This window comes from Littorina saxatilis, linkage group LG9, assembly GCF_037325665.1.
Source record: "Littorina saxatilis isolate snail1 linkage group LG9, US_GU_Lsax_2.0, whole genome shotgun sequence".
NCBI lineage: Eukaryota > Metazoa > Mollusca > Gastropoda > Littorinimorpha > Littorinidae > Littorina > Littorina saxatilis.
The window spans coordinates 57482027-57505883 of NC_090253.1; the positions used below are offsets into that span (position 1 = coordinate 57482027).

General features: G+C 42.4%; 1 protein-coding gene across 2 annotated transcripts in view; it reads right to left on the reverse strand.

Moving 5' to 3' along the window:
• Positions 1 to 636: 636 nt before the first annotated feature.
• The window catches only part of LOC138976578 (ubiquitin-associated and SH3 domain-containing protein B-like), a 31076-nt gene continuing 7855 nt past the window's right edge, over positions 637 to 23857 (reverse strand). The window contains exons 4-13 of one of the 2 annotated variants that reach the window (XR_011459079.1): positions 23651 to 23843; positions 23212 to 23381; positions 20705 to 20907; positions 20147 to 20255; positions 17450 to 17585; positions 15860 to 15979; positions 14045 to 14137; positions 12775 to 13017; positions 5170 to 11597; positions 637 to 4755 (exon numbers count right to left, since the gene is read on the reverse strand). Coding sequence is in view for 1 of the 2 variants with exons in the window: in XM_070349424.1 (XP_070205525.1) it covers positions 11359 to 11597; positions 12775 to 13017; positions 14045 to 14137; positions 15860 to 15979; positions 17450 to 17585; positions 20147 to 20255; positions 20705 to 20907; positions 23212 to 23381; positions 23651 to 23843 (1506 nt within the window). In the remaining variant the exon portion in view is untranslated. Of the gene's footprint in view, positions 11598 to 12774; positions 13018 to 14044; positions 14138 to 15859; positions 15980 to 17449; positions 17586 to 20146; positions 20256 to 20704; positions 20908 to 23211; positions 23382 to 23650; positions 23844 to 23857 lie in introns of both variants that reach the window. The other variant, XM_070349424.1, reaches the window with a different exon arrangement.

A 23857-nucleotide genomic window follows, 5' to 3' on the forward strand; every position in this document is an offset into this window, starting at 1 on the left:
GAGGGGAGGGTAGAGAGAGAGGGGGATATAGAGAGGGGAGAGAGACGGAGAGGGGGGGATAGAGAGAGAGGGGGATATAGAGAGGAGAGAGAGAGGGGGAGAGAGAGAGGGAGAGAGACAGAGAGGGGGGGGGGGGCGGACAGAGACAGGGGAAAGAGAGAGAATGAGGGAAGAGAAGGGGAAGGGAATGTGTGTGAAAGAGAGACAGAGACAGAGAGTGTGTGCGTGCACACTTTGAAAGTTAAAAAGAATCCTAGTTGGCAGCTATGTCCTTGGAAAGTGCCAAATGCTGAGTGTTTGTTGTAAATGAAGAATGCAGGGCTTGTTTGTTTGTGGTGTCATTTGATACACACAAAAGGCTGGACTTTGTCCTGCAAGGATTGCAGATTTTGACTGAGTGTGCCTGTAATGTGTGTGTGTATGTGTATGCTTGTGCAATAATTTTCTGTACAAGTCCTGTTGCCACAATGAAAGATCCGCTGTACCTTACACACACACACACACACACACACACACACACACACACACTGACACACACACAGAGGACACACACATGCACTGACACCCACACACGCACTGACAGACACACACATGCCTGTATCTTCACCACACACATCATCCCACACAACACAATAATGATCACTTTACTTTATCTATCAACAGTAGTAGTGAAGAACACAGTGACCACAATATGGGACACAAATAATATTATAGCTTTTTAAAGTACAAAGGCAGATGGAATGAATAAAACATGAACATTATGTCCAGGCTAGCTGTGCTAACAAATAAAGAGGTGCCCCCCTCTTTCGACCTAAAAATAATCTAAGAAACTTTGCTCTTAGCAGAGTGTGTGTGTTCAACCTTAGGTAAGCTTACAGTGGTTACAAACACTGAGAAAGCAGGGTCTCAAAGACAAGGGAGATCAATCTGGACAACAAAATGTGCGTTCCACTGCACAACTGAACCACCATTTCAAGATCATTCAATTAAATTTAAGACTTGCCCCACTTTAAGACTGTTTGCTCAGATTTTCTGTTCTTAAGGTCTGTAAATTAACCCCCATTAGGCCTAAAAAAAAATAGGTGTGGTTACGGTAACCCGACCTACCCTATTTTTAGGGGCCGACCCTATAACTTTTTATTACATTTGTCAAAAAAAAACAAAAACAAAAAAACCAAGAAGGGCAAAGCCCATACGACTCACATGCTTGACCTTGACCTTTACACGACCTTGACCTTCAGCTAAACCTAGCAATTACATCATACACTAAGAACTGCTTTACACATTTTTCCTACCAAAATACATGTGACCTTGACCCAAGGTCATCCAAGGTCATGCAACACAAAGCTGTTAATTCAAGACATAGGAAGTACAATGGTGCTTATTGGCTCTTTCTACCATGAGATATGGTCACTTTTAGTGGTTCACTACCTTATTTTGGTCACATTTCATAAGGGTCAAAGTGACCTTGACCTTGATCATATGTGACCAAATGTGTCTCATGATGAAAGCATAACATGTGCCCCACATAATTTTTAAGTTTGAAACAGTTATCTTCCATAGTTCAGGGTCAAGGTCACTTCAAAATATGTATACAATCCAACTTTGAAGAGCTCCTGTGACCTTGACCTTGAAGCAAGGTAAACCAAACTGGTATCAAAAGATGGGGCTTACTTTGCCCTATATATCATATATAGGTGAGGTATTAAATCTCAAAAACTTCAGAGAAAATGGGAAAAATAGCTGTTTTTTAGACAACATTTATGGCCCCTGCGACCTTGACCTTGAAGCAAGGTCAAGATGCTATGTATGTTTTTTGGGGCCTTGTCATCATACACCATCTTGCCAAATTTGGTACTGATAGACTGAATAGTGTCCAAGAAATATCCAACGTTAAAGTTTTCCGGACGGACGGACGGGGGGGACGGACGGACGGACGACTCGGGTGAGTACATAGACTCACTTTTGCTTCGCATGTGAGTCAAAAACCAGTGCAGAAAACGCAATAAAAGCAAAAGCGCTCGAGTCGCACACTTATTTCCCTGTCAAGTAGGTTCAATTTGTACACATTAGAAAAAAAAGTTAAAAAAAAAAAAGTGATTGCCTACCTTCCTACCCTATTTTTTTTGGCTATGTTACCATAACCACACATATTTATTTTTTTTTGCCTTATAAGTCTCCCTCCCTTTTAAGACCTGTTTTAATCAATGTTTGGGTGGTCCCCTGTATCCTTCTTTTTTTGGTGTTTGACGTCGTTTTCAACCGTTCAAGGTTATATCGCGACGGTGAAAGGGGGGAGATGGGATAGAGCCACTTGTTAATTGTTTCTTGTTCACCAAAGCACTAATCAAAAAATTGCTCCAGGGGCTTGCAACGCAGTACAATATATTACCTTACTGGGAGAATGCAAGTTTCCAGTACAAAGGACTTAACATTTCTTACATACTGCTTGACTAAAATCTTTACAAACACTGACTATATTCTATACAAGAAACACTTAACAAGGGTAAAAGGAGAAACAGAATCCATTAGTTGCCTCTTACGACATGCTGGGGAGCATGGGGTAAATTCTTCCCCCTAACCCGCGGGGGGTTTCTTCCCCCTAACCCGCGGGGGGTACCTGATTTGATCAATTTTTGGGTGGTCCACTGTATGCAGGCCGAAGACTTGCACAGAATCTCATTAATTTAGTAACATTATGTACAGATGAAGACATGCATACTTTGGTGTTAAAAGAAAGACTGGTAATGTAAAGGCTGTATGTACTCCTGTGTTATTATTCTATAAACAATGTCAGTCAAATACTTGTCAAAATACAGAAAATTGACTTAGAATAAAATCACAAAGTTTCAATACTTGCCTACAGCAAGGAAGGATGGACAGACTTAACTATAACAGATGCGTTTGATTTTGCGTACACTGTGCATGATTAGAAGCATTATGCGAATAACGTACATCTTATGGTTTGCAAGTTGAGAAAAAAACAAAGCACGGAATAGACTGAACAACAGACGTTTCCTTTGGCATACTTAGTATGTAAATACAAGCATTATGATAAAAAAACAAAACACCCACAGATATTGGGTGATTTAAAGAGATCTCAAGAGCAATAGCTGGGGCAGATTGCAACAGATTTTAGTTGTTGCTTCTTTTGAATGCATCGTATGAAAACAATACGGTGGAACCCCCCCCCCTTTTAAGACCCCCGAAGGGCGGGGTAACTCCGCCAAGGACGGTCCCAAGACCGGCTGAAAAAGGAGGAGGGTTGGGCGTGGGGTTAGCACCCCCTCCCTGTAAAAAAGACTTCGCTACAGAAACGTCAACAACAGAAGAAACAGAAAACTTTATCCTGGGAGAGGAAGGTTCTTCTTCAAGAAGACCTATGACGCAGTGTGGTGAAAGCCGAGAGGAAGCCACAAAGCCGACTACCCTTCTGTCAAAGAGGCCGTCCAAGAAACACCTGGCGACGCGACCTGGAGGCCGACACCAGAAAGATGGGCTACACCTGGAGTCAGATAGAAAAGATGGCCCAGGACAGAGGACTCTGGAGAGCTGTTGTTGGCGGCCCATACCCTGACAGGAGTGACGGGCATTGAGTTGAGTGAGTGAGAAGGGCGGGGATGTAGCTCAGTCAGTAGCTGCTGAAAGTACTGAGATTACAGCTACAAGAAATACCAGGATTATAATAAAAGCACATATACAAATTAATAATCAAAGAGAATTACAACAAACCTGAACGTTTTAAATAAATCATAAACATATTTAATTCACAGTCTGCATCCAAAATTCAGGACTCTTCAAGAAATTCATGAAGTTGTGACATATGAAGTGCATGCATTTTGTTATTTAATGTAAGATTATGCGAGACAGACAATTCTTGCCTCCTCCTCCACAAAAATTGTAAAATGTGGGCTCTCTCACCAAAACTCAATACTCCGAACCCCTCCCCCCCCCAACACACACACACAAAACATATACAATTTAACCATTAACATACCCCGTCATTCCAAAGATACAGACCAAACGCTTCCAAGCAAAGACATTTCATGATGGAGGAACAATAAAGGTCAAAGCAGTGCTACATGTATGGTATTGTTAAAAGATATCACAAGTTGGCATTTAATTTTTTTTTTTAAAGTGCATTAGGCAAACACAAAAGTATGCGTTAAGAAATGCACACACTTGCATGCAACAACACACACATACACACGCACACACATGCAGTCACACACACATGCATGCAACAACACACACATACACACGCACACACATGCAGTCACACACACAGAGGCAGTCACACACACACATACACACACACACAGAGGCAGTCACACACACACACACACACACACACACACACACACACAGAGGCAGTCACACACACATGCACAGACACAGACACACAAAGACCCCAGTCACACACACACACACACACACACACACACACAGACAGAGGCAGTCACACACACATGTACAGACACACAAAGACCCCAGTCACACACACACACACACACACACACACACACACACACACACACATATGCACAGACACAGACACACAAAGACCCCAGTCACACACACACACACACACATACACACACAAAGACCCAAGACACACATAAACCCTGACACATAGTTTGTTGCCGGTGAGACAGTTTCAAGATGGAATGAATTCCATTGAAGACCCATGCAGGCATTAACTACAGTACAGTGGAACCCCCCTTTTAAGACCTCCAAAATGTGAGAAAATCAGGCCTTAATAAGGATTTATTTATTTGGTGTTTAACGTCGTTTTCAACCATTCAAGGTTATATCGCGACGAGGGAAAGGGGGGAGATGGGATAGGGGAAAGGGGGGAGATGGGATAGAGCCACTTGTTAAGTGTTTCTTGTTCACAAAAGCACTGATCAAAAATAAATTGCTCCAGGGGCTTGCAACGTAGTACAATATATGACCTTACTGGGAGAATGCAAGTTTCCAGTACAAAGGACTTAACATTTCTTACATACTGCTTGACTAAAATCTTTACAAACATTGACTATATTCTATACAAGAACCACTCAACAAGGGTAAAAGGAGAAACAGAATCCGTTAGTCGCCTCTTACGACATGCGGGGGGCAGAGAAATAAGGATGTGGAAAAGAAGACTTTTGTTAAGTGAAAGAATGCCTTAATAAGGAGGGAGTCTTAAAATGGGGGTAAGTTTACAGAGGTTAGGATGGAGGGGGGGGGGGGGGGGGGGGGGATGGGGTCTTTAAACAGGGATTCCACTGTGTAACTAAATGATCATGAGATTAGAGTTATAAAAATGGCTTTGTTCTCATGCAGATCTATCTACAACAGATTTTTGTATGGGCAGTGAACACAGACATCGTTAAAAAAAGATCAATATACAATCATCACTATACTTACTCAGAGCCACTTTATTCAATAGAATACAGAATTTATGTACGGAAATGTGTGATGGGGTGGTAATTTCTAGGTTTGCTCGAAGTTAGATGTAAAGTCCATATCCAATCCAGGTTTCCGTTTCTATACCAAAGATGCTAAGTCCTAAAAGGTCACTTCCGCCCACCATCCAACAACAAAGAGTCGATCAAGAATACGTCTCTTTGAAATTTTCGCCTCCTGCCCCACCTTTATTTTATTTTATTTTATGCAATTTATATCGCGCACATATCTCAACCACGGATTCAAGGCGCAGGGATTTATGTATGCCGTGTGAGATGGAATTTTTTACACAATGTATCACGCATTCACATCGGCCAGCAAACCTCAAGCCTATTAGGGCGAGCATTCACCTTTCACGGCCTATTATTCCAAGTCACACGTGTATTTTGGTGGACATTTTTATCTATGCCTATACAATTTTGCCAGGAAAGACCCTTTTGTCAATCGTGGGATCTTTAACGTGCACACCCCAATGCAGTGTACACGAAGGGACCTCGGTTTTTCGTCTCGTCCGAAAGACTAGCACTTGAACCCACCACCTAGGTTAGGAAAGGGGGGAGAAAATTGCTAACGCCCTGACCCAGGGTCGAACTCGCAACCTCTCGCTTCCGAGGCAAGTGCGTTTACCACTCGGCCACCCATCTTTTCGCACTTTTTATCGAAAATTTTTCCTCACTTTTCAGATTAACAAACATTTCAACTTGTTAGTGTGGCAATAAATTACTTTACTGCTTGAGTAGTTTTTTTTGTACTCACATGAATTATTGTTTGAGGCCAACCTATAAAGGTTGTGAATCTAAATCAGGAATGTTGTTTTGTATCAACATTTAGCGAAACGCCAAAACTAATTAAAACAAAAAATTGTTTCATTGGTTGAGGAAAAGTGATGCCAAAAACAACTGACCATTTCGTATAATTTGCAGTAGATCCCAGTAGATCTTTGACTGTTATTGTGGTGTTATGTGCACCTTCATTAACATCAAATTAAATGAAAGATGAAATCACAGAAATGTGCTCAGGGCGTACATTGAGCATACTATTTACACTGTACAGAAACTATGATAAATATAAAGCGATATGTCACTTTTTACCTGGGATGACATATTTCTCCCATTGCTAAGAAACAAAAATTGAATGAACGCAGTCATAGTTTTTTTTTTTTTACATGACTCTATGCTGTCTTTGCATCAATACATTACCCAAAACATTGGGGTAAGGACAGATCTGGGGGAGCGAACACATTATAAAAAAGACAAACATGAGCAAATCAGTGTCATTATGCTGCAGTAATTAACAGGAAAACAAGCACTCGTTCAGACAGATATAAAGAAGAAAAAAAGATATAAAAAAAAGCTAGCCTGAAGCCGGCCAGCCAGCCAGACACAAACATCCACAAATCCACAAAAGTTTGACAAATATCATGACACAAGTTCCTGGCAATACATCTACCTCAGACCTGTTCTTTCTTTTCTTTCTTTGGTGTTTAACGTCGTTTTCAACCGTTCAAGGTTATATCGCGACGGAGGGAAGGGGGGTGATGGGATAGAGCCACTTGAACAACAGGTGCAATAGCTTGATGAGTGGTAGTCTGTGCCTAACTCTTTCTATTCTAAGCAGAAAGTCCGGGATTCATACATGAGAGGTACATCCCATAAACAGAGAAAAAGTTCTTCGCTGGCTTTTGGGGCCATCACCTATTCATCAAGGTAAAAAAACTGACATGCAGGATATGATTAAATTACCAGTAATAGTTCAATAACCACATTAAGAGCTGATCTTTACAAATCAATTGGTACAAGTAATATTTGTAGGTGATGTTCGCAGCTCATTTTCTATGATGCATTTTCAGTTTTCGTTGGCAATGCAACATACAAGTTCTCCTTCTCTCTCAACGCTCAAGTCATTATAGTTAAAGCGAACATTTCACAGCTCGTTTTCTATGATGCATTTTCGTTGGCAAGCAACATGCAACTTCTCCTTCTCTCTCAACGCTCTAGTCATTATAGTTAAAGCGAACATTTCACAGCTCGTTTTCTATGATGCATTTTCGTTGGCAAGCAACATGCAACTTCTCCTTCTCTCTCAACGCTCAAGTCATAATAGTTAAAGCAAGCATTGATGCATGTATATACAAATTGGCACTTTCTGTTTCTTGCTTTGCTGTACAAATGCTGTGCATGTGCCAGTTGTCAAATGGTTTATCATTAAATGCATTGCACAGCGTGACATAAATCTAAATGACTTGATGGCTGTAGAAACCATTCAGAAAACACTGTCATACATGTGGAAATAAGCATGTAACTACTCATATCTCAAGTACACTTACACAATTCAACACAGGATTGTTGTAAACGGCTAAACACCAACATTCTTTCAAATCGCCCAAAACTTTGGCTTCATTACAGCAAATCTGCCAAATCTTTTTTCACAGAATGGGAAAGGTGACACCTTCAATTTTAAAACCTTTCATGATATTTAGTGATATTTGCTGCAAAAAATAAAACCTCGAAACATTCCTGAAATGTCAAACAAACTACAGCTCTTTGCCATTGAAATCTATTACTGTTGGTAAAGACTGCTTGGCCAGCACAACAGTCATTCTCTATACAGTGGAACCCCCCTTTTAAGACCTCCAAAAATCTGAGAAAATCGGGTCTTAAAAGGAGGGAGTCTTAAAATGGGGGTACATTTACAGAGGTTCTGAACCGAAAATCTGAGAAAACACGGTCTTAAAAGGGAGGGAGTCTTAAATTTGGGGGTCCTAAAAGGGGGGTTCCACTGTATTTTCATGTTGAAAAAAGTTTGATTCCACAGAAAACCACATTAACAACAAAACACTGTGCTTTCAGGACTACAAGGCCCTCTGTTGTAAAAGATACAACCCCCGTTTGTTAATGTTAATATGAGAACAAAATCCACACAAATGGCCCTTCTGGTGTATTGGCTGCAAGGAAATATACACACAGTGGAAATATTTCTGCTCACAAGTGAGTGTGCCGTGAGATCAAAGCCACTGCCGGTTGGCCTTGTGACCTTGTGACCTTGTGACCTCAGGTCCATGACTAATATTTTCAGCTGAGACCTGACCCAGATCAGAGTTTTAACTATGAGACTGATGCCTTTGATGTCTGAGATGAAACTTTGCCAAGGTCATAATAGCAGAAACGTGCATATCACTAGAGAGGAAGTGTAATATTTCCTTGCATAGCGATGTGGGTACATGTGTACGCTTCTTTAGCCATACACAAGGCGATACCAGTCAAAAGTGTGCAGGGGTCAAAGTTGAGGGAAAAAGCTGCGCTTTACAGTCTGGAAAGTACGATACCATGTTCAAAGGCATAGGTTACACTGCAAATGAAAAATAACACCGTTGCTGACCACGATCAGGCTTCATAATCAGGCTTCAGAATCAGGCTTCATAATCACAAACATTCTGTTACAATTCCCTCCCAGTTCAACATATCTAAATTGATATATACAGTGAATCAAAAAAGAAAAAAAGAAAGGAAGGTACAGGACTGGAACGTTTTAATTTTAACAAAAACAAGACGTCCACGGCACCATCAACCCAATGGTCTTTACAGTGGACATACAGACAAATAAAGGAACTTATCTCAGAAACCGTTCATTGTGTCCAGTCCCCAGCAAGATGATCAGAACCGTGACCACATGAAAACATACGAGTAATCATTGTAAAGCCTGTCCTTAGCTGGGCGAAGCAGACTGCGTGAAGTATACTTCGCAAAGGTGGCTGCATGGAGCTTCAGCAATGAGTTTTCGATTAAAAAGACTTGGAGAAGTTGACTTTGGGCACAGTAAGCCTCCCGTTAACCATCACAGATTCTGTCAGGCTTTTACACACAGTACAAACACCCTTTCATTTAAACACTCACCGCTTGAGAACATCCTAGGTGCCCTCCGTAAAGAGCGAGCAATTTTCAAAGAATTTATTTTTGTGTGGTTTATCTTACCCCTGAGCCATCGTGAACCCGTGTGATCCAGTTTCCCATTTTCACAATGTCAGTTTGTCATTTGAATGCGGCTCGCTGTGAGCTTATCTGCAATAGCACGTTATTATGTACCTCTGACTATGCACGAAACAAACAGATGAGGTTCACAAGAACTCTAGCGATGGCTTTTGACTGTTCAGAGGAACTGGCGATGCTAACAAACCGTCGTCTGCTACGATAACCACGACCTTGCGTGACCCTGCTTCCGGGCTTTTCTTTTTTTAAACTTTCAAAACTTCGAATTGTACTGATCTTGTCTTGATGAAAAAAGAATTCTTTTGATTTAAGAATGTTTGGGTAACAAGCTGTCAATTTATCATTTAGATTTTAAAAGTTAGGTCTAGCGCCAAAACGCACCACGGTCCGATTGTGTGAGGAGACAATCCGCAAAATTATCTCTTTGAAAATTGCTCGCTCTTTACGTAGGGCACCTAGGATGTTCTCGTTTGGTGAGCGTTCAAATGGAAGGGTGTTTGTACTGTGTGTAAAAGCCTGACAGTATCTGTGATGGTTTACGGGAGGCTTACTGTGCCTGTAAGGACTGGCTTCACAGTAGCGCTTTCCAGCAAAACTGCTTTTCCTTTTCCAGGCAGCGTATATATATACGTGCTAGGTGTGGGGTGGAGTGTTCTTCAGCTCACACTGTTTCTCTCACTTGACGCATGGGGTGACGGGCGTTGTGGCGTGGTGGTAAGACGTCGGCCTCCTAATCGGAAGGTCGAGGGTTCGAATCCCGGCCGCGGCCACCTGGTGGGTTAAGTGTGGAGATTTTTCCGATCTCCCAGGTCAACTTATGTACAGACCTGCTAGTGGCTTATCCCCCTTCGTGTGTACACGCAAGCACAAGACCAAGTGCGCACGTAAAAGATCCTGTGATCCATGTCAGAGTTCGGTGGGTTATAGAAACACGAAAATACCCAGCATGCTTCCTCCGAAAGCGGCGTATGGCTGCCTAAATGGCGGGGTAAAAACGGTCATACACGTAAAATTCCACTCGTGCAAAAACACGAGTGTACGTGGGAGTTTCAGCCCACGAACGCAGAAGAAGAAGAAGAAGACGCATGGGGTGATGGAAGTGGATATGGAACAACAGAACAACGTTGGTCAAATATTTCTTGTAAACACTGTCCTTAATTGAGCCTGAAGTCGACTTCGTGAAGCCTACGCAAAGTCTTTCTACTGAAAACGCAGTGCTAAAGCTTTGTACAGCAAGCTTTGTGAAGTATACTTCGTGTAGTCGACTTGCCCAATGAATGACAGGCTTTACAGTAGCATAACCTGGCTGAAGTCTTTCAGCACCTGTTCTTTTTCACTTGAAGGTAGAAACAAAAATTGTGATGCGTGTTTCTCAGCACAGCATGGCAGTGTCTTACTGAGTTGCTTTAATTTCTCCTTGGTAAGAAAAGGGAAGGGGTATAGTTCCTTCACAGCAAACAATGTCAGATGACCCTGGTTTCTCTCTTAGAGGTGGGAAAAGCCGGTAGAATTGAAGAACTTTCAAACAGAACACCTTTTTATCCAAAACATATCATGGTGTTAGCCCTGAGGCGGGCAGCTCTTCAACAAACACGGGTGACCATGTTCACACAAAAGTCTTCAGAAAAAAAAAGAAAAAACAGCAAACGAGTACTTTTCATCATTGCAGCACTTTCCAGCTGAACGACTTGGTTCACATAAAAGTCTTCAGAAAAGAAAAGATCAAACAGCTAACCACCACTTCTCATCATTGCAGCACTTTCCAGCTGAACGACTTGGTTCACACAAAAGTCTTCAGAAAAGAAAAGATCAAACAGCTAACCAGCACTTCTCATCATTGCAGCACTTTCCAGCTGAACGACTTGGTTCACACAAAAGTCTTCAGAAAAGAAAAGAAAAAAAAGCTAACGAGCACTTCTCATCATTGCAGCACTTTCCAGCTGAACGACTTGTTTCCACTGTGGCAGACGCCTGGGATGGGCGGTTCTTTCAGCATCCATCGCTTGGTGCTCGCATCCTCTGTTGCCATGGCGAAGCAGCAGTAGGGGAATTGACAGAGAATCTCGTGAAACTCCGCTGAGTTGCGCGGCCCCTTCCCGCAAAGCTGTCGAAAACAGGCGTCCAGACTTCCTGCATGTCCCACGATGAGTATATTGCCTCCTGATAACAAAATAAAACCAAAACACACATGTTTAAGAAACTAACACCACATGCAGTGTTCTAGATGAGCTAACATGTAGCAAAGACTTGTACGCGTATGTGTAGATATTATGTCACCCGTAACTCACTTATTTCCTCCAATGTTCAAAATCAAACGTTGTTTAGCTCCCACCAAGATGTACAGATCTTGGCAAATGCGTGATGTAAAAACTAGATTACCCGTACACGTACACGGGCTGGAAGGTTCCACATCTAGATCTGTCTACTTTTTAACAAACAAACAAAAACTAACACAGAAAAAACGCAGAGAAAAAAGTTTCATTCACCCTAGCTAGAATGTGGGACCTACTGCTTGTAATCAGAGACTGTATAAAACGTACTATCCTTTCCCAGACCTGGAAACCCTTGGTTTGCACTTGGAGTATTCTCAAGCAAACTTGGTGTCTTTTCAGTCAAATGAGCGCACTCCACACAGCATTTGAATATCCATGTTTCATGCGCGTACGTCGCAACTTTAATTAAGTTTACCAATATGAATATGTTTAAAAAAAAAAAAGCTTTTTTCAATGTTCACTGACAAAAACTGTAATCATGTATCAAAATACTGAATCGCCTTTCGGATGCGCTCGTGAAGAAAAGTAGTCATTAAAAACTCACAGTCATCCCCTGAAAGCGGCGTATGGCTGCCTAAATGGTGGGATAAAAGCGGTCATACATCAATCAATCAATCAATGAGGCTTATATCGCGCATATTCCGTGGGTACAGTTCTAGGCGCTCTGCAGTGATGCCGTGTGAGATGAAATTTTATACGGCCAGTAGATTGCAGCCATGTCGGCGCATATTTACCTTTCACGGCCTTATTCCAAGTCACACGGGTATGGTAGACAATTATTAACTGTGCCTAAGCAATTTTGCCAGGAAAGACCCTTTTGTCAATCGTGGGATCTTTAACGTGCACACCCAATGTAGTATACACGGGGGGTGGTTCGGACACCGAAGAGAGTCTGCACACAAAGTTGACTCTGTGAAATAAATTTCCGCCGAACCTGGGATCGAACTCGCGCTGACAGCGGCCAACTGAATACAAATCCAGCGCGCTACCAACTGAGCTATATCCCCGCCCCACATGTAAAAGCCATGAGAGTTTCAGCCCATGAACGAAACAAACAAACTCACCGTCAGGGCCATGTTTCCTGTGTACATGTCTGGTGAGGCTGGCACAGCGGTTGTAGTATTCTTCAACCGACTCGTTGACGTTGAGATTCCGAGCCGAGATGAACGGCGCGTAAGACGGGTCCACTGGAAATCCGTTCTCGATCAACTGGTCTGGGTGCAACCAGTTGGGAACGCTGGGTTTGTACCAGCCGCACCATTCAAATATTGTGGGCTCCACGAACAGTTTGCACTTGTATCCTCCTCCTGAAGGAGAAACAAAATGATTTCACTGTTGGGTGAGTGTGAAAAGTCATGCATGCACACATTTACGACCAGCACGGTTGGCCTAGTGGTAAGGCGTCCGCCCCGTGATCGGGAGGTCGTGGGTTCGAACCCAGGCCGGGTCATACCTAAGACTTTAAAATTGGCAATCTAGTGGCTACTTCGCCTGGCGTCTGGCATTATGGGGTTAGTGCTAGGACTGGTTGGTCCGGTGTCAGAATAATGTGACTGGGTGAGACATGAAGCCTGTGCTGCGACTTCTGTCTTGTGTGTTATATGTCAATGCAGCACCGCCCTGATATGGCCCTTCGTGGTCGGCTGGGCGTTAAGCAAACAAACAAACAAACAAACACATTTACGTATGTATATACCTGCACAGAGACAAAATGATTTAACTGTTGGGTGAGCGTGAAAAGACATGCATGGATGCATTTATATATGCATGTACATGCACAGAGAAACACACGTGCATAAATGCTTGCACGCACACAAGAAAACACAAAAATGCCAGACAAAAACATATGTCTAGAAAACACACGCACAGCTAGAGTACACCACACACACACACACAATCTTATATTTGTAGGGGTCACACTCATTGCAAAACTTGGCATATATATTGCATTTTCAGGTGACTACTTCATGTTGGCCTTATCACTGCATAAATGAGGTCTTGTTTCACGCCAACCAGTGTAAATCACTCAAAGTCAGACAGTATTGGCTTTAACCGGTAATTACCTGTATTTTACCGGATAAAACGGGAAAATACCGGAAAAATGGCTGCCGGTATGACCTACCGGTTGATTTTTGAACTACCAGGTTTTTTTTCTGCTGGTAAAACAACAAAACCAGTACTCTGAGTTGGACTCTTACTGGTTCCAGTGACCAGCCTACCGTTTTTTTCAGGACTGTTTGCATCATAAAAGTGTGTGTACCGGTTTGAAAAAATACAAGCGCCATCACTGGTCAGAGAAAACCCTGGTTTGAAATGTTTTGTTGCTCTACTCACCCCTGATGACTTCAGTTGCAGTCTGAACACAACGCAGAGCGGGAGAGACGTAGATGTACGACAGCTCCACTCCTGCCTCTCGCAATGCTTCACCTGTGGAAAAAACAAAATTCCTGTTAGCAGAAGTCTGGGATAGGTGAAACACCTGAGGAGAGGTAGAGTACAATTCCTATTGCAAACAAATCAGAATGGAGGTACATACATGTGTACTTGTTAATTACACCCCCGGTATAGGGGTGTGTATAGGATTCGGTCGATGTGTTTGTGTGTTTGTGTGTTTGTGTTCGCATATAGATCTCAAGAATGAACGGACCGATCGTCACCAAACTTGGTGAACAGGTTCTATACATTCCTGAGACGGTCCTTACAAAAATTGGGACCAGTCAAACACACGCTTAGGGAGTTATTGGTGGATTAAGATTCTACAAGGACTTATAGAGGGGCATATTAATGGTCAAAGGGAAATAACCTTCTCAGTTGGTGGCAGTGAGAATGGTTATTTCCCTTTGACCAACGGGGGTGTTTTTCCTACCTCGGAGGAATTTCTTGTTCATTAAGGTTTAAGAACAGAATGATACATTTTTCTTCTTTCTGCGTTCGTGAGAACAGATGAATTGAGATCACAGGGTCATACAAAGAGAGGTGGGCCAGACAACCGGGGGGGGGGGGGGGGGGGGGGGGGTTGGTCCACTCTTCATACTTTTATGCTAACCTAACAAGACAGCGAGAGGCACTGTTGGGAAATACTGGCAGTGGTATGCTGATTCTGAAAACTGACGACATTGTGTGTGTGTGAAATGTGCGTGGGTAAGGAAGTGTGTGTATGTGTGGTCTTTGTTTTGGGATGGGTCATATGTGTGTGTGTGGCGAGTGTGCGTGCAGTGTGCGGGTAAATATGTATGTGAGCAGGCGTGTGTGTCAGGGTAAGTATGTATGTGTATGTGTGTACATGGTCTGTGTCATTCTGATAATCATCGCTCCACGGCTATCGCCAGTTTGTCTCTGACAGCATGTTAAATTATTGCGCGAATCTATGAAAACAAGAATACAGAGTTATCTCCCATATGTTTTTCGCGAGCACTGATCTAAATTTGAGATCAGTGTTCGCGAGACAAAAATGATTGCAGATTGGCCAACTTCGACAGTGATCTCCGTTCTGTTCTTCACAGTTATGATAAAGACATCGTTCTAAGGTCAAAACAAGTCGAAATTTTGAGACTGCTGTCGGAAGGAGACCGTGATATATGGTTGCATCACTCTCAACTGGTTACAGAAAAAATCGTCTGCACCGGCGTGCACCCAAGCAAAAGTTGATTATCACGTGACACTTTCGAGTTTTTTGCACAGTATATACATCCGCGAAAGATAGCTCGTTTGAAACTGTCTTACATATCAATTCCTTTGTAATTTAAAAATTACACAACACCATGAAAAATCATTATCGATGATCGCGAATCTGCTTATATCCATAACACATTACGAAAAGATCTAAATATGTAAAAAATCGATTTCCTCTCCAGACAAGGAAAACCAAGGCATCCTGTCAGGGATAGAATGAAACCCGAAGGGAAGTAACTCATTTTTGACCTGAGTTCAGGATAGGTCTGTGTGTGCATATATATGCAAGTGTATGTGTGTGTATGTGTGGTCGTTGTTTTGGGAGGGATCGTGTGTGTGTGTGTGTGTGTGTGTGTGTGTGTGTGTGTGTGTGTGTGTGTTAATATACATGTGTATGTGTGTGCGTGGGCTGTGTGTGCATATGTAAGTGTATGTGTGTGCATCTTCCAACGTTATATTGACAACAGAAAACTCCACCTGTAATCCTGGCTTGACACTTCCCCATCTCGGTGAGCGGGGAATCTCGCTGAAAGTCTTTGTAGTTTTTCCTCTTCACCATTACGCGGGGCAGGTTGAGGTTGGTGCGTGTGTATACCCCTTCAAATGAAACAGCACAATGATCATCTGTCAATACTTGGAATGGACAATTTTCTTGTATGAATACCTACGTAATAATATAATTCCAAACACTTTATTTTTATCTCTAAAACATCTGCAAAATTACCATCACTTCTAAATAAACAAGAGGCGAAGCCTTCAAGGCTCACGTAAGAAATCGACAAACAGTAACACAAACTCAATCACTCCGTCACACATACACACACACACACACAGTAAGCATAGGTGACACTGTGCAAGAAAGCGAGACACTAGATCTAGATCTGTCTGTCTGCATGTAGCCTACTTACAGGGACACGACTGCCAACTAGTCTCGGCCCGCTCAAAATAACAATGACCGAGACTTTCAGTAATTCCTTCGCGTGACGTCTAACCCTCTTACGTCATAATGTGACGTCTTCAAATGACGAAATGTTAAAGTTTCTACCACAGACATACACACGCACAAACAAACACACACACACACGCACAAACGCACAGACAGACAAAGTTACGATCGCATAGGCTACACTTACGTGAGCCAAAAAACAAGAAAGGTAAGTTGTTGGAACGTTTGTAACTGACAAAATAATTCGACCCAACGGTCTTTTAAGTGCCCAGACAAACAAATATTAATTACACACAAAAAGACTTAGCTCGCAAAAGGTGCTACTGCTTGGGGAGAAGACACATGCGAGGCAATTATTCTAAGAATTTCTAAGAATCTCTCATTTTAATTTCTTTATTTCTAAGAGTTTCTAAGAATCTCTCATTCTAATTTCTTTATTTCTAAGAGTTTCTAAGAATCTCTCATTCTAATTTCTTTATTTCTAAGAATCTCTCATTCTAATGTCTTTATTTCTAAGAATCTCTCGATTTTAAGATATTATTTTGGATTGTTTTAAGGCCAAAAAAAAAAAAGTCTGTTTACGGTAACATAGTCCCCAAAAATAGGGTCGGTAGGTCGGGATTTTTTTTTCTTTTTTTTTTTCTTTCCAAAAACCATATTTTTACGTTATTTTGCAAAAAAAACCCAAAAGATTTGGGTTTTTTTTGGTTTTTTTTCCCCAAATGCCAAAAAAAAGTCTAGGGTCGCGCGAAAAAAAATAGGGTCGGTCGGGTTACCGTAAACAGACTATTTTTTTTTTGCCTAAAGAGAGAGGCCACTGTATCAATGCATTGCTGTTGTGGCTTTTCCACTGTTGCTGTTCCATGTGCTCCCTCCCTCCCTCCCTTCCTCTCATACTGACACTGACTTGGAAAACATCACGTATCTTGTGTAAAATATGCAACTTAATTTCACTGAAGTTTATACTTTGACTACAGGACACCGTATCTACCTTATAAAAGGGAGGTAATAAATCGAGGGGGGGAGAATCTGAAAATGGATGAGGTCGGAAATTGGGGCATGTAAAAAGGGGGCTCAGATCTTAAATCGGGGCATCTTACAATTGTTCCGTTGTATCTCACCTTTGGCATCAAAACACTTCTCACACCAGTTGCGGCTGAAGACAAAGTCGCACCTTTCTCCGTGCCGCATGACGTACACATTGCCAGGTTTTCTCTCCATGGCTGTTGCCTCCTGGTTTTTCTTTTTCTTCACAACCTGAACATTGCACAGTTATTTTCTGGCTAAGTTAGAAATTCATACTTCTCATCAATCACCTTCTCTAAACCAAGAATCATGCAAAAAAACAAACAAAAAAACACAAAACATGTCTGTCTGATGATATGGCCTTTTAGCATGAAAACAAAAGTCAAAGCCGAAATAGACACACACATACACAAACTATGACTGCATTCAAGCCAAAACTCCAGATTGTTAAAATAGAAAAGAAAAAAAAAAAAGAAAAAAAAAAAACCCACAAATATCAAACAAAATGAGCCCCCCCCCCCCCGACAAATAACAACAGCAATTCATAAAAAAAAACAGCAACATCCCAAACCACACCACACATCCCCCACCACCCCCTTCAAAACTTGTTCAACACTCTACACAACAGAATCCAGGGACGGTTTCATGGGCCGGCAAGACAGCGAGTCAACTGCACTGGGCTGAGTAAAATGCAGTAATCTAACCTTCCTCTTCTTCTTCTGCGTTCGTGGGCTGTGTCACAGAATGTAACTTCAGCGTATGCAAGGTAAGGTACCTGTGACTGAATGCGAGTGCAAGTGCCTGTGGCACCATAATAAAATGACGCCATCCTCGCGATGACATTCCTTTCACGTCATTCGCCTGACGTAACCGTACGAAAATTACGCAGTGAGATAATCGTTTGTTTTTACTCGAGATGGGCGAAGCTGTGGAAACGTGATTGTGTTTGCCGATTGTTCTTCTTGTCAGTGTTTGTGATCCGTTCCATTCTTCACCTTCATACGTAGTTGTGTAAGTATCTAATCAATATATTTATCGAGTTAATCGAACATCAACTGATAATCAGGCAAACGCCGGTTAGTCTGAAAGACGTACGAAGGACGGTTGAATGGTACGCGAAAGAATGCGCGAAACACATTGATCGTTCATTCATCATAAATATTTAGAAATATGTTAAGTTCGCTATTCATCGTTAAAGATGCTTATGTAGTTAACCTCGGACGAACTGTGTAAACGAACAGACAGGACTGGACAGACGTAACTTGACCACGTAATAACTCTGTTACACAGAAGGTATTAGAGAACTGTATGTGGTTTTTTCCAGACGTTCTTGGTTCCGTTCGTGGCTGTATTCGTAGCTGTCTTCGTGATTCTTCATAGCCGTATTCGTGGCTGTCTCCGTGATTTCTTCGGGGCTATCTTCGTAGTTCTTCGTGGCTGTCTTCGTGACTTCTTCGTGGCTGTCTTCGTGGTTTTCAGTTATTCTGTCTGTTCCGGTTCATCTTGGACCCAAACATTCTAACCCGAGATATGCCGGTCCTTTGAACGCTTGTGCTAACCATATCTAACGAGACGAGGGAGGATATTGTGGACTATGATGTCATAACAGAACAAGGCCAGTTGTGAATCTCCGAGTGTGCCGACTACCTGCGTGTTGTTCCTGAACTGAACAATAATATATTTCATAATTCTTGTGTCCGTATAATATTGTTGTAAAGCTATTGTTAACCCCGACGAACCTTCTTTTGAGATAAGTATCAACTATTTTGTGTGTGTGTACATGTATGCGTAAACGTCCAGGTGAAGTGTCCGTCTGTTCGTGTTATTCGTAAGTAAAGCTTACTGTGAAATTAAAAGTAAAGTGGTGTGTATTTTTTTGTTGAAAAAAATAAAGTACTAAGAGAGTGTATGAAAGATAATTATCCACCCATGCACCCTGGTACGCGACAGGCTGAAACTCCCACGTACACTCGTTTTTTTGCAAGAGTGGAATTTTACGTGTATGACCGTTTTTACCCCGCCATTTAGACAGCCATACGCCGCTTTTAGAGGAAGCATGCTGGGTATTTTCGTGTTTCTATAACCCACCGAACTCCGACATGGACTACAGGATCTTTTCCGTGCGCACTGGGTCTTGTGCTTGGGGTGTACACACGAAGGGGGATAAGTCACCAGCAGGTCTGCACATAAGTTGACCTGGGAGATAGGAAAAATCTCCACACTTAACCCACCAGGCGGCAGCGACCGGGATTCGAACCCTCGACCTTCCGATTGAGAGGCCGACATCTTACCACCCCGCCACAGCGCCCGTCCTAGTAATCTAACCAAAACCAGTTTTCATGAAAAAGTTTTCTATGCTCCTTTGCACGGGGAGTTGCCCGATTACAGTGCTGCCCTCCCTCAGCACAGCGTTCGGACAAACTCAGTCGGGTGACAGTAGTCCGAATGTCGGAGTTAGGCCTAAAAAAAAAATTAGGTGTGGTTACGGTAACCCGACCTACCCTATTTTTAGGGGCCGACCCTATAACTTTTTATTACATTTGTCAACAAAAAAAAAAAAAAAAAAAAAAAAACGAGTGCAGAAAACGCAATGAAAGCGAAATCACCCGAGTCGCACACTTATTTTCCTGTCAAGTAGGTTTAATTTGTACACATTAGAAAAAAAGTAAAAAAAAAAAAAAAAAGTGATTGCCTACCTTCCTACCCTATTTTTTTTGGCTATGTTACCGTAACCACACCTATTTTTTTTTTGGCCTTATGACCGTAAGTCCCTGATAGCGTACGACCCTCACCTTTGCATAGACGTCGTCGTTGCACCACAAGTTGTCATAATCCCCTTCGTCGATGGCAGCCGCCCCATTGGATGCTGCTGTTTTCGTAGCCTCTTTGAGAGGGTGGGATCTGTGTTTAGAACAATGAAAGGCGTTGTTTAGAAATTGTCTTTGTTTGTCTTGATGTTTATCAGAATCCAGGAATTTCTGATTCGTTGCAAGTATAGAAAATTCACACACTTTGTTTTTAGAGTTGTCAGAGTAATAAAATCACACGTCATTGTGTGTTAATCATTGGACCGGTAACAGTCTACCAGTTCAGGATATGTAATAAAAATCTTTTCCTGCAAAAACAACTCAAAACAAACAACCCACTAACCAATAACGATCTCAAACACAAACACTATTAACAATAACAACACTAATTTGTCCATTAAAATGAAACCATTAAAATTAAAAAATTTCTTCAAAGCATACTGAATTTTTTTTCAAAGCATACTTTCTTTTAGGCAGACACCCGGATTGACAGAAATTCACACATCGACAAAGCCAGCCGGTTAGCCAGCCAGCCTAACTCACCTGTGCAATGTCCACATCCATGTTTCTGCTGTCCGCTGTGTAAAGACAACAGGAAACATGGCGTTGATTCCCGTCAGCCATGACGTTCCAGAGTACCACCCATCAGCGCTGTTTTGACCCGGGTTCATGAATATGTAATCACCTTCGAACAGCTCCAGTTCATCCCCCAGCTCTGGCTTGTAAGACTTGGTCACCTTGTACACCTGTGAAAAGTACTGAAACCTTGTACACCTGTGTAAAGAGACACAAACCTTGTACACCTGTGAAAAGTACTGAAACCTTGTACTGTACACCTGTGTAAAGAGATACAAACCTTGTACACCTGTGTAAAGAGACACAAACCTTGTACACCTGTGTAAAGAGACACAAACCTTGTACACCTGTGAAAAGCACTGAAACCGTGTACTGTACACCTGTGTAAAGAGATACAAACCTTGTACACCTGTGTAAAGAGACACAAACCTTGTACACCTGTGAAAAGTACTGAAACCTTGTACTGTACACCTGTGTAAAGAGATACAGGCAAATCCAGCTAACTCACAAACGGTTAAGTCAAAAATTCGCTTAGCACACAAAGAAATTCTGGTCCGGAATTATCCCTCTTTATCTATGTGTACAAAGTACCCTGAGCTCGAAATGGGATTTCTCTTACGTAAGTCGAAAGACGGATAGCACACAACAGAAAGTCAGTCCCAAAGACAAAGTTTACTCTATATTTACTACAGCAACTCGAAACACGAAACTTGGCGTCTCACACTAGCGCATTGTGTAACCTTATTCCATTCTTCTCTACACGGACGCCACACCGACTGGTCAGTCGGCACGCAATAAAGTATGAACTGAAGTTAGGAGGGGGCGAGGAGTAAGGAGGGGGCGAGGAGTAAGGAGAATTATCCAACTCCAAGAAAACATTCTGAAAAAGGTGGGGAAGTGGTGACAAGGCAGTGAACGCACTCACCATGCACTGACATCATACGAAAGCAGCCACACAAACACAGCACAGAGGCAGAGGCAGGTGTGCAGATGCTTTGTGAGAATAAGCGTTGAAAACCAGTTTGAATAAAAAAAAAAACAGCAGATAGAGCCGCATGTCATAATCATTCTTCTTGTCTGGCTTTATTGACTGCATGCCGATCTTGTGGCAGTGACTTTTCACTCTTCAGTCGGACTGTACACAAACCGCTCTCACTCTCCCTCACTGACTACCCTAAGCCCTAACAACTGATCCTTGGAAATTGTTTGGAAGAGTACACCTCTCTATTTCTCTCCAATGCTCTTCCTGCTGACTTCAGTGACACCGGACACCCCACTGAGTTTAGCCAGCTACCCCCCCCCCCCCCTCTCTCTCTCTCTCCCCCCCCCAGCCATGTACTGTTTGGTGCTGTGGCCAGAGAGGTGTCACCGGCTAATTGAGGCCAGCTGCACTGTTCACTCAGAGCAAAACTAGTTGACTGTGTCTAACTTTTGACAAAGCAACACAACTGAAGGGTTCACAGATTAGGTAACCGACTCACTGGTCAAGGCTGCAGGGAAACAAGAGTATCTTGTCAATGAAAGAGGTTACACACAGACACGCGATGCGGAGAACGGTGGCCGATTTTTCACTCTCTTTCTCGGAGGGCCTTCATCATTGCAGGGACTGCTGTAAAGAAATGCTTGCTCAGAAACTAACTCTTTTTGCATTGAAACATGCGCCAGAACTGGTGGACACCATCGACAATGTCAAACATGAAATCGAAGCAGTTTGCTTGAGGAAACGGTCGTCAGCAACTCAAACTTCTCTGTTTTCTTTTTTTTAGAAAATCTGAGGTGACTTTCTTTGTGGCCCCGCCCCCTCCCTCTGTGAGGACCCCCCTCCATAAGGACCGATTTTTGTCAACATTTTCAAGGTCGCTAGAGAGGGGTTCCACTGTACTATGACCAAGTCGAAATTTCGGATAGGACACAATAACAATTCGGTCCCTTCAATTTCGTCTTATCCGGATTTGCCTGTACAAACCTTGTACACCTGTGTAAAGAGACACAAACCTTGTACACGCACCTATAAAATAGTGTGCTAAAACCTTGTACACCTGTGAAAAAGAGTGTTAAAACCTTGTACACCTGTTAAAGGAATGCTAAAGTTATTTACGTTTGAACAAGCCATAAGTGTTCATTTTGTTTTTTTAATTTAATTTTACAGATGCAGACACAGAAGAATAGGAGGCGACTCACACATGCATGGTGGGGTGGGTTTGCTGCAATACGAACCCTAAGAGTTAAGAAGCTGAGAGTCCCGACAGTGAAGCCAAAAATCCCATCTTATGTCTGCTATGAGATGCAACATCAGGTATAAAAATGGAAACTATCTCAAAACCTGCCGAGATGTTAAGTGGTTTTGCCAGAGTTTGTACAGTTTATGAACTTCTCACTCACAGATATTGTAAATCAAAAAAAATTTTTATTCAGGAATTTCTGAATTCAATCCCTAAACCACGTAAGACTACAGAGTGCAATGGTATACACACCTCCGAGTTGGCAAGCTCAGGTTCGCGAGAGTACAGGCGAAAATCCCACCGAACGTCTGCGTTGAGGTCCAGTTCTCCAGCCAGCTTCTCCAGTTTGGGATGATGCTCGGCCGGATGCTGGTGTGCCAGAGTTATGTGAAGGTTCTTCTTCAGACCATCCATGGTGATACCTGACAACAGACACATTCAGTCAGACATCAGCCCCTCTTTTGTTTTTGTTTTTTTAATAATTATGTAGAGGTTTCTTTCCAGCTACAAACCCCCTGAAAGTCTATGAAATTATAAACGAAAGATATACCATAACAAAACGAAGAAAACGATTTTTCATTCTTTAATCCTTGATCATTTTTTAACCTTAACTTGGCTCAAATGTGACCTTGAAATTTGTTGACTCTAAGCAATGGGAATAAACACTGATACGTCATGGATGTGTGCTCACCAGCAGATTTGACACGGTCAGCGAAGCGTGATACGACTTCCTCCAGGTAAGCGTAGTACGGTCCGACAGCCATGAGTCCGATGAAGCCTTTCTGTGAAAACAACTCCAGTTGAAGCTTGCCGGGCGCTTGATGTAGACTGGCTTCCACAGTTTCAAAGGCTTTGGTTACAGCGCTAAGCTTTTTGTCTTCCACCTATGAAAAAAGAG